This window comes from Strigops habroptila, chromosome Z, assembly GCF_004027225.2.
Source record: "Strigops habroptila isolate Jane chromosome Z, bStrHab1.2.pri, whole genome shotgun sequence".
NCBI classification, from domain to species: domain Eukaryota; kingdom Metazoa; phylum Chordata; class Aves; order Psittaciformes; family Psittacidae; genus Strigops; species Strigops habroptila.
Genome location: NC_044302.2, coordinates 58,313,754 through 58,326,249, shown reverse-complemented (window position 1 = coordinate 58,326,249; position 12,496 = coordinate 58,313,754). Strand labels below are relative to the sequence as shown.

The 12,496-nt window shown below is 48.3% G+C and overlaps 1 protein-coding gene and 1 long non-coding RNA gene across 4 annotated transcripts; one reads left to right on the top strand and one right to left on the bottom strand.

Moving 5' to 3' along the window:
• Window positions 1–503: 503 nt before the first annotated feature.
• ZNF367 (zinc finger protein 367) lies at window positions 504–7,588 on the bottom strand. Of its 3 annotated transcripts, XM_030470845.1 has the most exons (6): window positions 7,393–7,588; window positions 6,906–7,261; window positions 6,122–6,317; window positions 4,471–4,590; window positions 3,915–4,053; window positions 504–3,265 (listed from the first exon to the last, which is right to left on the bottom strand). In XM_030470845.1, the coding sequence occupies exons 2-6, from the start codon at window positions 7,251–7,253 to the stop codon at window positions 3,028–3,030; spliced, it is 1,041 nt and encodes a 346-aa protein (XP_030326705.1). In that variant the 5' UTR covers window positions 7,254–7,261; window positions 7,393–7,588; the 3' UTR covers window positions 504–3,027. The 3 variants fall into 3 exon arrangements, with proteins under 3 accessions (XP_030326705.1, XP_030326704.1, XP_030326707.1); XM_030470844.1 differs by having other exon boundaries at window positions 6,906–7,588; XM_030470847.1 differs by having other exon boundaries at window positions 6,122–6,272; window positions 6,906–7,588.
• Window positions 7,589–7,914: 326 nt separating this feature from the next.
• On the top strand, window positions 7,915–9,341 carry LOC115600947. Its single transcript, XR_003989199.1, has 2 exons — window positions 7,915–8,113; window positions 8,598–9,341. It is a non-coding gene; the product is annotated as an uncharacterized LOC115600947 (long non-coding RNA).
• Window positions 9,342–12,496: the final 3,155 nt, after the last annotated feature.

Sequence of the window (12,496 nt, the reverse complement as noted above, 5' to 3'; positions counted from 1 at the left end):
GTCTTCCCTCCGGCCCGGCCCCGGCGGCGCAGCTCGCTGGGGCTCGGCAGAGAGGGCGGGTGCGCTGGGTAAAACCCAGAGCGGAGTGCCGCCCTCGCCGCCGCACCAGCGGCGCAGCTGCCCGCGCTCAGCCGCACCCGCGGCCACCGTCCGGCACCGGCTTCCCTGGTGTTTAAACCAGCCTGGTGGGAAAGAAGCTCGGCGCCTCTACGCACTCGCCTCAGACAAGGGGGAGGCTCAAAGCAGCCAGCGCTGCAGCACACCTCAGCCCCACGCCGCTTCCACAGGCCCGGCCCCTCAGGGGTTTGTCAAAATAAAATAAGAAGAAATATCCCCAAAACACTATAAACACCAAACAATATGTTTTGGGCAGTTAACTTGTGTCAAATTTCAACAGGCTGGGCGGATAGTAAACACCTGTATCCCCTGTGACAAGCCAGGCTGGCAGTATTACGGGAACGAGGGAGAGCCGGAGTATGTAACAATTACCAAACAGCGCATGCTGAACTTTTAAATCAAACCAAGTTTTTATTCAAAGCATCTATTTAAATGACAGCACATCCACTCTTCTGCTGTTAAGTCATGCCAAACTACAACTTAATCTTTCAAAGCACTGAACAATTCAAGATTCCTTGCATGTAATCACTCCTTAATAAAACAAAAAGCGGTCTTCCACGTTTTTTTTCTTTTACCTGATATTTTACCCAAAACTTGTCACAACACAAAACTGCTTCTGAATGTTCTTTACAGCCAAGTACAATTCAATGTACTTGTCAGACTTGAAGAAATACTCTGCGAGTTGCCCAAAGCATTACAGCTGATCGGGAAAAAATAGTAACACTAAAAAAAATTTAAAAAATCAATCCTGTGAAGTTATGACTCCAGTCTGCAACTGGCTGGTAATTACACAGTCTTGTGCCCCGTGAAATATGACATGGGATCAATTCTGAATTATGACTCAGAAGTGCAACAGACTTACATTCAGCGCTCATTTTGGGATCAGACTATTTGCATGCAGCCAACTGAGCAGTCAAAAGCATGTAACTTATGTGACAGCCTCCAAACCTACACATGCAAACTACCAGTTTTACATAGGCTAAGAAGCCTAGAATGACTACAGTGTTTCATATCTTTAAGCATAAAAGACTTAGAAACTAATGAGCCTGACATCTGCTAAGTTCAGGAACTGAAAGCAAAAGTTAAACCGTATCACTGGTGCAAAATTATTTACATTCAATGATTTTTTAATTTTTTTTTTTTTAATTTTCAATTACTCTTTAGTTAAGTGCATCAATACGTGACTTAAAACCAAAACCAACTGGGTTAATGAGATTTTCAACCACAACAGGTTAATCAGTTACCAGAGAACATGATCCAACAGTTGCAGTTTCTGGTGTAAAATCTCGCTACTTTTCTGGAACAGCTGTATGTACCTGGTCAGTCTATACTGAATGATTGATAAAATTATTTCCTCCTCTTGTATTAGTGAGAGGGAAAGTGACTTCCCTTCTCATCTGAATTTCCTAACCTTCAACAAGAGGAAGGAATTAAAGCAAGCAGGTCCGTAAATACAAATTATTTTTTTATATCCCTTTCTAAGGATATACAAAAATAGCCCCTTAAGCAGTAGCTTAAAGAAACAAGAACAAAACCAGAAAAACCACACAAAACCACACAACAAAAAGTCTGATCTGAAAACTGGCTTTAAATGACTGTCATTAAAAAAAGTTTTGTTAGCGTATTAGGAATCTCTGGTTGCCTTCAAAGCAAAATACAGAAAATGATCACCATCAGACAATCTTATTTGAAAGTATACAACATTCACGAAGTGACAAGATATCCTACTAAACATTTCATATCAGCATCTGAGTACTTGGCAGCATTCTGCAACTTCATTTATTTGGGAAATACATGAAATCACACTGTTATCACACTTGTAACTATCTTCAGAAGCCTATTTCCTAGTTGTATAGTGAATACTTTTCTGCAGTGTTTAATTGATAGCTGTGCTACAGTTAGTGAACACAAAACTGGCATGTTATCCTGAAGTAAAGCAATAAGGTAGCTTTATGCACGGAAAGTATGGAGGCTTCTATTTGCTAATAATCATGTAAAAGCAATACTTTAGAACTTAGTGTTTGCTAATAGGACTCCTAAAATAGTTTACTGTAAATCCATACCACTCTGTAAATACCCCCTTTAACAAAATCAAGTGCCAAATCACTACAGGGTCCAAAAATATCTGGGAAAAAAAAAAAAAAGTTACCAATTGTTTACCTTTGTGTAGACTTTGCAAGCCTAATCATTTTCAGATAAACCCAACAATGTGCAAAAGTTCCTAACATGACATTAGGATTAACAAGTGCTACCAAGAGATTCTGCTGAAATCAAATCAGAAAAGGTAAAACAGCAAAGTCAAGCCTCATACCTTGAGCAGTCACAGTGAAGATCCTTAATGATCTTATGGTTTCCTGCATGAAGCAGTTTCTTCCCCTCTGCAAGCTGAGATAACCAAGCTTTTTGCCTTCCACCTCAGTGATACTAGGTAAAGATGTACTCTCACCAGAAAAACACGGTTTCATTGCTGCTTAACGACATCTTCAGACCTACCGCTTAATATAAACTTGCTTAAATAGTCAGATAAATACTTTTCTTCTCGTCAGGCTTCTTTGGCCACGTGTACCATTCTGCTAATTGCAAACACTTTGCTTAGAAAGTGCTTCCTGTGAAAACTGCTTCAAATAAATGAGTTAACCTTGCAAAATCTAGCTTCCCACAACACATAAATTTGTCAACCCTGCATTATGCAGTCCTATATTTACAAAATACTTAGAAACTTTACATCTATCTTTTACCTTAAAAAAAGTGCAATTCTCTCACCCCACGTGATGGGGCAACAACATTCTTCATAAATTCTACAGAATAGCAGCCTATGACAAGCAAATAAGGTGCTTAGCTTATACTCGGGATCTAACTGGTTAAATACCACCAGTAAGTACATTTTGTATAGGCAGACTCTGTTCCTATCTATTGTCGCAGCGGTGCCACAGCTAGGTTTGCAAGCTCAATAAGAGCCAGTGCGCCATGCATGCGTTCACGCTGTTCCTGGAGGCGGCGGCAAGCAGCTGAATGAGCGCTGTTTTTCTCTTCATCATCCTCTTCATCAGACTGAAAATACTCCATGGGGTCCTGCTGCTCCTGATCTGTTTTCTGTATTGTTTTACTTTTCAGAGCAGGAGCCCGCTGTTCTCTGGTCTCCCAGTACCTACAGAATTAAAGATATTAAAGGGATATATTGAAGGGAATGCTTTTACAATATATGCAACTGACTTGCACACCAATTCAAAGCCGTCAAAAACCTCCCACATAAGTACTAGTTTGCATCTGACTAAGTGCTGCATTTGGCTTTATCTTTCAGCCCTTATATATAAGCTGTCAGAAACCTGCTTTATTTATTATTTTAAGTGTGAAGTGCCCAAGTGAACACCTGTGACAGATTTCTCCTCTACATGGTATTCCCGCAGGCATTTCCCCCTAGGCAAAGACAGTTGTTGCCCCTCATACGAATGCAAATTCAGCAAGACCCTAGCACTAAAACCAAGGTATTAGCAGGTGTTGATCAAGCAAAAGAGAAGTATTTAAGTAGAGAAAAAAAACATAACAAACAAAAAAACCCAACCAAACCTACAAAACCCCACAACAACAACAACAAAGATCCAAATAAGCCTTATGAGGAACTTTGCCTTAACTAGGAGTTTGCTTCTTTAAGGAAAGGCAAGGCGAGACTGATTTGTACTGCAGGAACAGCTGCTTTTGGTTTGTTGGGGTTTTTCTGCCCCTAAGAATAAAATGCTTTCCCAGACCACCCTTGTAAGTACTTAGAGAAAGATGACACAATAAAGAAGGGAACTTACTTTGCTAGCCACTCAGCCACAGCTTTATTGTCAGCTGTCTCCTTCTTACTCAGCCTGTCTGTAAGCTCTTCCCTCTTCAGTCGGGCATACGGATGGTTGGGGCAGTGACGGTTTGCGTGCGTGAATCTGCTTAAACAGCCTTAAAAAAACCCACAAAGTGATAATGAAGAACACGGTACGGAAAGCAGCCAAACAACGAGTAAGTGTAACATCTGTGGGATGAAGCTGCTGCTGAATCCAACCTTCCTCATAAAACCCTAGGCTTGGTTGAAAACAGCAAGCTCTCCTTGCAAGGTCAAAACTTGCCACATCATTTTATACATTAGTATCAAGTGACAGAATTACTGATAACCTAATCACATAACAACATATGCAATCCTTAGCTACATATTTGCATGATTGTGGAGATCTTTGTGTGGTTCTTCCCTTCCCTACAAGCTCCTCCAAAATTAAAATCCAAAGCTTTTATGGATCTTTGCCACATGAATGTGCTGTATGTTTCCACTACTAGACTGACCCTAGTCTGAAAGCTGCAAATCTTTCCCCGATGGCTCACCATTCTCTGAGCAGACAAAGGGTTTCTCCCCTGTGTGGAGACGCTGGTGGGTTTTGAGCTGTCCACTCTGAACAAAGGCTTTCCCGCAATCTGGGTAGTCACACAAATAAGGCCTTTCACCTTAAAAATAACAGAACAGAGTTGTGAAAGCTGAATATAAAAAGAGGAATCATAGTATGCAGTGGTGGTCCCTGACTTAAGACTTAGACAAGCAAGCTCCCGTTTTACCCACTCAGATGCCTGTGCCTACTTAAAAAGCCCTGGTCTACCAAACAGCAGAGGCCCACTTTTACCCCACAGAGATCTTTACTTTGAAGGACATGCTCAATGCTACTGGATAATACAGTTATTTCTGGGGGGGGTGGAGGGGGGAGTGGAAGGTGAGGAGGAAGAATAAATATATATATTTTCCTTGTCCTATTTTCTGCCTAAAGCCTCTTGCACAGAGAAACTTATTCCAGACTTAAGCCAAGAAAGTTTTCTTAGGGCAGTCATCAAGGAAGAATTCCCCATGCAAACTGCAACGAGAAGAATAGATATAGCAGGTGCCTCCTTCCTCAAGAGGACCTGTGAGCAGCTATGCCAGGGCATGCCATGCCATCATCTCTCAGGAAGGGCGACAAAACGAGCGTGATGCTGACTTACTAAGTCTGAGGAATAACACCAGGGTATGCTCTGCTCAGTTAAGTAGTTCAGACAAGTTCAACACCTAATGCAACCAAGTGAAATAAAACCATCTTTTGACCAGAGCACAAGGAAACTGCTGTTCAATATCAGTATCTAGCTTAGTTTTAGTGACCTGAGTCAGAAAGAGACCATGGGAGCTAAGGTTTCTCTGGAGTTTTGTTTTGGGGGTTTTTTGCTGGGGTTTTTTGTTTGTTTTTCATTTTGGGGGGTAATGTTGGTGGTTGTGTCCATATTGTGAGCTGCATTAGTTGACACTTTATTGCAAATAAAGTACTGGTGGAACATGAAGGGGGAAAAAATATATTTACTTTTTTTAAAAAAACCAGCATCTCCTGTTTAGTTCAAGCTCAGCTGGGTATTGAAAAAGTTGATGCAACATTTTAACTTAACTGTGAGTTACCTCCTGCAAACAGCTCATTCACTGGATTTGCACGACCACCTTCACCGTAGAAAGTGGGTGACGCAACTGGGTGGCGATTTTGAGCATTTGAACTCTTTCCTCAACATTTAAGCTCACATTAGGGTGTTACACTGCCCCCCAAGTTACCAGCCCCTTTTTAAGTTCCTGTCTGACTGCTAAGCTTCCGTATCTGTGCGAAAAATACCCTAGCAAGAAGGAAACAAGTCACAGAGAAAAGGCAGTCAGAATAAGAAGCGCTACCATGTACAGAGCACCGCACTCAAGAAAAGCCCTCCCTCTTACAAAGTAAGCCCACGACAGCGGCAGATAGAATATTTACAGTATTTGCCTAGCTTGTTCTACGCTTTCCCATGACAAATACAGTTACAAACACTTTGATTGCACTAACAAGGACTGGAAGAAAAGTATGATTCATTTAACAGTTGCAATAAGATATTAACAGGTTGAAGTTGTTGGGGATTTTCTGCGTTTTTTTGGTGGTTGTTTTCTTTTTTAACTCCTTCCCTGCTGCTTCCTACGTGGCTCACACCTTCCCTTACTCACCAGTGTGCGTTCGTTTGTGGGCCTGCAGCGACTTCTCTCGCGGGAAAACCCTGTTGCAGATATTGCAGCGTATTCTGCTGGAAGAGTGCTCTCCTTCACTAATCAGGTCGCGGACGGTGTCTGCTCTTGGACGGCCTCGCCTTAGCCCATCCTGCATTGACACAGCGTGGAGCTGGCATCCCGCACGGTCCCACCACTGCGGTGTAGCCAAAACCACACAACTTTGCCTGAAGTGACTTTTGCGTAGCGTCTGTGTGACCGAGGGGCGGTGACGGTGTTAGCGGTTTACCGGTAACCGAACCACAGTGCGACAAGCGCTTTCCTAACGGGCTCCTAAGGGAGGTACGGACGGCAAAGTGCCAGGGGGGACGTCAGGCACCGGCAGCACTCTGACGTGCACCAGCGAGATAGGGAGGAACTGGCAAAACAGAAGACAACTTCTGTTTGGGGCGACGGCTTTTATTTCCTCTCTCTTCCCTAGCTTATAACACCAGAGGAGGGGCTGGCAAAACAGAAGACAACTTCTGTTTGGGGCGACGGCTTTTATTTCCTCTCTCTTCCCTAGCTTATAACACCAGAGGAGGGGCAGGCTCCCCGCCGGTGCCGCTCGCCGGCTCCCCGCGGCTCCCTCTTCTTCACCCCGCCCGTCTCGCGGCACCGGGGCGCGCGCGCCGCTGCCGGATGTGACTTCACTTTAAATCTCCGGGAGCGGGCGGGGGAAGGGCGCGCAGTCAGTCTTTAACTCCGCCGCTGCCCGCCGCGCCCCGGGCCCGCACTCACTCACCTTCAGGTGCCGGTGCCTGCCGGCGCCGCCGCCCGGGCTCCCTGCTCTCTCGCCGTCCCCGGTGGCCGCCCTGCCCGCTCCCCCGAGGGGCGGTGGGAGGGCTGAGGGCGCGGCGGCGCCGCCAGGGCTGAGGGTCACGTTGTGGGCGTTCTCGCCCCAGCGCCAGGGGTAGACCATAAAGTCGCTGAAGCCGGGACTGTTGGGGACGGGCGGGGGGGGCGCCGGCTCCTCGCCGACCGCCGGTGAGGACGGTTTGATCGGGGTCGTTTTGATAACGGAAACCAGGACGCGCTTCGGGGAGTCCTGGCAAAAAATCACCGGGGGACCCGGCGGCAGCCGCTCCGCCATCGCCGACCCTTCGCGGGTACCGGCGCCGGAAAGGGGGTGAGGGAGCGGGGTCTCAGCCTCGCTGTTCGACCCCGCGTCCCGGGATGGGGAGGGAGGTGTGGAGCGGCACGGAAGTCCCGCAGCCACCGCTCGGGCCCACCTCAGCCGCTCATCGCCGGGGACGGCAGCTCCCGGCTCGGTCTCGGTGCCTTCCTCCCCTCCGCGGCCACCCCCGAGCGGATCCGCAAAGTCAGCGGCAGCCCCAGGCCATAGCAGTGGCCGGACTGAAGCAGCCGCAGCCTCCCCGCACCTTTCCGAAGTGGCGCCGACTCCGCTGGCAGCCCCGGTCCCGGCGATGCCCGAGGAGGAGCCGCCGCCGCCGCCGCCACCACCACCCCTGCGCGCCCACACCCCAGGCCGAGCCCCAGGTTTTCCCGCGTTACGTTTCGCGCCTGAGCGTAACCAATCACCCAACCCAGCGCCAACGTCACGGAGCGGCGGTTCCCGCCGACCAACCGCTAGGCGGGGAAGTCAGCGGCCACGCCTCCGGGGGCGGGGTCCGAGCGGGACGCGGGTTCTCTTCTGCCGCCGTATTGGACAGGCGGCCGGCTCACCGGCGGAGTTCGAAACTGAGTGGGCTTGCGGCCTGCCCCGCCCCGCCCCGCCCCGCCGCGGCCGCCCGCCCCGGGGGAGGTGCAAACTGGCCCTCCGCGGGGGGCTGGCGCGCTCCAGCGGGTTTCGCGCGCGCTGGCGGCGGCCGCGCGGTTTAAAGGGGCCGCCTCCTGGGGCAGCGCCCTGCCGGAGACAGCTTTGCGTTCTCGCGCCCTGTGGCTCTGTCCGCCGCGCTGGCAGCGCGCTTGCCGGCAGGGAAGGTTCACCAAGTGAGGAGGCGGCGGCGGCGCTCGTAGCGCGGGAGGGCGCTGTGGCGGCGGCGGTGCGGCCATTATGGCGGTGGCGAGGCGCTGCCGAGGGGTGTCCTTTGAGCAGCGTCCGCGCGGCGTGGAACGCTGCCGCGCCCCGCAGACGTTCGCCGCCGCGGGCCCGGCTGGCGGGTTCTGCAGCCCGCGGGGCCGGCCTGTCCCGACCGGCACAGCCAGTGCCGCTGTGAGGCAACAGGCATCGTCCCTAGGGCTTTAAGAAGCGGGAAGCGGCTCTTGCCGAGCGGCTGCGGGATGTGGCGCGGGTCGCCCGGCCACCACGGGCCGCGGCTTGGGAATTTTGGGAGTCTTTTCAGGCATATGGTAGTAAAAGTTTGTGCCGGTTACTAGTTTCAGTGCATTACTGTTTGATGGGTGTTGGGGTGTGGTTGGTTTTGTTGGTGTTTTTGTTTGATGGAGTTTTTTTCCCTCTTCCAATCTAATATAGGTGCTCGGGTACTTGCACTGCGATTACTAAAACGGTATATTACTACTTAGATTTCCAGCCTGCACCCTTTGAAACTGAGAGCCAGTCCAGTTCTGCGGGTTTTCTGCAACCCGCTAGCACAAACTGCGCACGCGGGGCGGCTGCCGGTCCGCGGCCACGGGAGTTACGGGTTTGTGGTGGCTCTGTGATAAGCGATTGTCATTGTTCATCAAAAGCTGGATACAATGTATAGATATGTGAACCGCCATGTAACCTTGCAAGCTGGATATAATGTATAGATATGTGAACCGCCATATAACCTTGTATAATTAGCCTGAAACTGTGTAAGACGAACTGCCGCAGGAAACTTGCAGAGATAAGATAACCGCAGGAAATTGGCAGAGATAAGATAGCCGCAAACATCAGGGAACACTTGTGGGATGTGCTGGGGCAATGTTGTAAATCCTGTTGTGAAACTCCTAACAAGGCAAGATCAGGAAAGTAGGTAAAAGGTCGACGAGGAAGACAACCCACCTTCATCCCCACGACCACTAAAGAGGCAGAATTCGCCCCCCAGCAACAGGCCCCACATGCGCAGAGGGAGAATGAAAAGAACACGTTCACCGGAAGTAAAGAAGTATAAAAGACCGGATCTACAGAGGAGGGTCGCGCGCCGCGGAAGAGTAGAGACTCTCCGGCCGCCCAGCGCTGTGTTTTATCTGCTATCGCTTGCTCAAACCGAATAAATTGATTATATGGCAGAAACTGGCCTTTTGTCATTTATAACAGCTCTAACTCCTCTGTGAGAGTAAGAGGTGCCTGGCTCATCCGAGCCAGATGCGGTAGTATTGATTAATGGTTTGGAAATACGGTGACATACAGCGACCTGGCTGTAGCTGGTAGAAACACTAAAAAGTATACCCTTCATAAATTTCCAAAACTGCACTACTCACACTTCAAGTCGTACATGTAGCTGCTGAGGAACTCCAGTGACCGCGGGAATTAATGTTACGATTCGGTATGTAAAATTGTACATACTGTGAATGGTGCAACGCGTTGCCAATCCAAACCAGAATGATTTGGATTGGGTGGGACCTGTAGTGTTTTAAACCCAGGCGGTAACTCAGCAGCAGGCAGCCTCTCGCTCACTCCCGCCCCTTCCTCCGTCCCTGGGCGGGAGTGAGCGGAGAGAAGAATAAAGGAATGTGAAACCCGCGGGCGGAGATAAGAACTCAGTAATAATTTAATAAATATTCACTAATAAATATTCACTAATATTTAATAAATTTCACTAGTAAGGTGAAATATAGTGATAATAGAAAGAATACCAACAATACCAATAATGATACGAATAGGAAACAACAAGAGAAGAAATGGAAGCTCAGAAGACAGCAGTGATGCACAATACAACTGCTCACCACCTGCTGACCCATGCCCAGCCCGAGCAGCGATCAGACTCTTCTGAGTGACTTCCCCCAGTTTCTATACTGGGCATGACGTGCTGTGGTATGGAATACCCCTTTGGCCAGTTTGGGTCAGGTATCCTGTGTCTGCTTCCTCCCGGCTTCTTGTGCCCCTCCTCACTGGTGGAGTGTAAGACTGATAAGTCCCTAATCAGAGCTATTTTTGGCTATCTCTTGGAAAAGTTATATATATATATGTATATATATATTTCCCTCCTTTGAAACTTTGTGAAAACAAAGCCAGATTCCACAAAGCAGCAAATCTCTAGTCTTGCAGCTGAAGTATTTCTGAATTCGTATCCAAAGATGACCTTGAAAACACCTGTTGAAGCTGCAAGCATGTTGTCTCTACGGTCAATAACAACACCCTTTTGTATGCTGTCTTTCATATACAGTATAAATTCAGGAGACTTTGGTTCATATTTTGTAAAGCGTTTTAAATAAAAATAAGGTTTCAAAAATTTCTAAAAAGCTTTCTGGGTCCAATGTTTGCTGAGGAAATCTAGTGTGGATGCTGCGATTGATACCAAAAGGCTGCACAAAGGCCTGCGAAACATTTGGTAGTTTTGTTATGTGTTGTGGTAATGTAGTGGTATTAATGTGTTTCCCCAGAATAAAACAGAACGAAGTAGTTTTCCAATTACTTCTTTTCACTGAAAATGCATGTAGTTTCATCTTGCTACAAAATAAAGCAACTGTTCAGAGGCAAGCACAGTTGATCTGGATAAACATTTCTTTTACAGTATTTTATTGTTGTGTCATATTCATGGAAATACCTTCAGAAATTTTCTATTTGTTGTTAATTATGGCTAGCTATCTTTAAGAACTGTGCAGAATTAATATATTCTCTTTGATGAGTTAGAATTTCCTGCTTCAGTTTGAAGCATGTAAGAGCCTGAGAGCTCCGACTTCACCACCAGGATTTTGTAAAGCTGTTTGTAAACTGACAATAGCTCTAACTTAGTTGCCGTCATTACTTCCACTGATAGAATCATAGAATGGTTTGGGCTGGAAGAGACCTTAAAGATCGTCTAATTCCAACCTGCCTGCCACGGTTGTGATTCCATGAGTGAGGATGAAGCTAGAAAGGGCACAGTATAACGAAATTATTTTTATTCTGTAGCAAGCAAGCCCTGCGTAAGTGGGTCTCTGTGAAGGCTGGGGGAGAGGAGTGATTATGTTCAAGGCTTAGAATAGCGTGTGGAGGATGCACTGTATACTTTGACCTATCTGCGCTCCGAGACAGAGGGAGACGGTTGTTATGCTGCCAGTGCTGTCTCTAATCCCACTTTATGAAGCACAGTGGGGAGTCTGATATAGTTTCAAGGCCTTGTGCTAAGGATAAGATTAATTTCAAAGCAAGGTAGGATGTACAGTGAAGTTATCGTAATAGAGGAACTGCTAAGTTTCCTATGAACGGTGAGAATAAAAACACAGTCTAACCACAGAAATCTCGACTGCAGTTGGCATTCTTTGGGTGAATGTGTGTGGAAGGCTGAGATTTTTACACCATGTGTTTAGGGTTGCTGAAGCTGATGGAGGGGGCAGGGATGGTTTGCCTGCACAGTTGCCTGTCCACTGTGAACGAACCCTGTTGAGTCTCCAGGAGTGTTTGTGCTGTTGGTTTTCAGGGCTGGGAAAAGGACTTCCAGCTCACTCCAGGCATCGCTGGCACTGACCCACATGGCTCCTACAGCCGTAGGGGTGCCTGCATGTACGGTCTCACATCGTACAAGGCTTAGTGATGGCCTGGGGGCTCTGCTGGTTTTGCTGAACTCAGCAGCTTTCCATGTTAGACTCTGGAACCTGTCTCGCCCTTGTGCTGCATTTGTAAGCTGTTATGCCCACAGGGGTCCACCAATGTAAGGAACCAACACCACCGCAGTTTTAAGCGGAAAGAGCCAATTAAAACACTTTGAGGGCACACGAGGTGAGTTTGTGAGAGCGTGCTGGGCGCCTGAAGCAAAGTCGCGTTGAGAGCTCCCAGTGCAGCGTTTCATTAAAGTCACTCGTCAGTGGACGTGTATCAGAAGACCCAGTGGGGCCAGTTACGCGATGACATTACATTATAGATTCTTACTGAAGGCACGCACTCAGGCAGAGGGGCTGTTTGCCAGCCCCCCGCCACCGTGTAAGGAAGGGCCTGGACCGGGCCAGCCGCCGGGTACCGCGGGAGCACCCCTGGAGCAATGCCGAGGCTCATGAATAATTACTGCTACCGGGCTCCCTGAGTAGCACACCCAATTGGTCAGCGGGCCATTACAGACGGTGCCGGCGCTGCACGCTAATTGGCCGTAGCAGCACGTTAGGGGCGGGGCGAAGCCTAATTGCGCTCGTGCGGATTGGTCCCTCGCCGTTGCCATTATTTCGCACTATTGGTTGCTCGTGTGGCGGTGGGTGGGTTCGGCGGCGCCGATAGGTGGTGGCTGCGGCTCCGCTCGCAGCTCCGGAACTCGA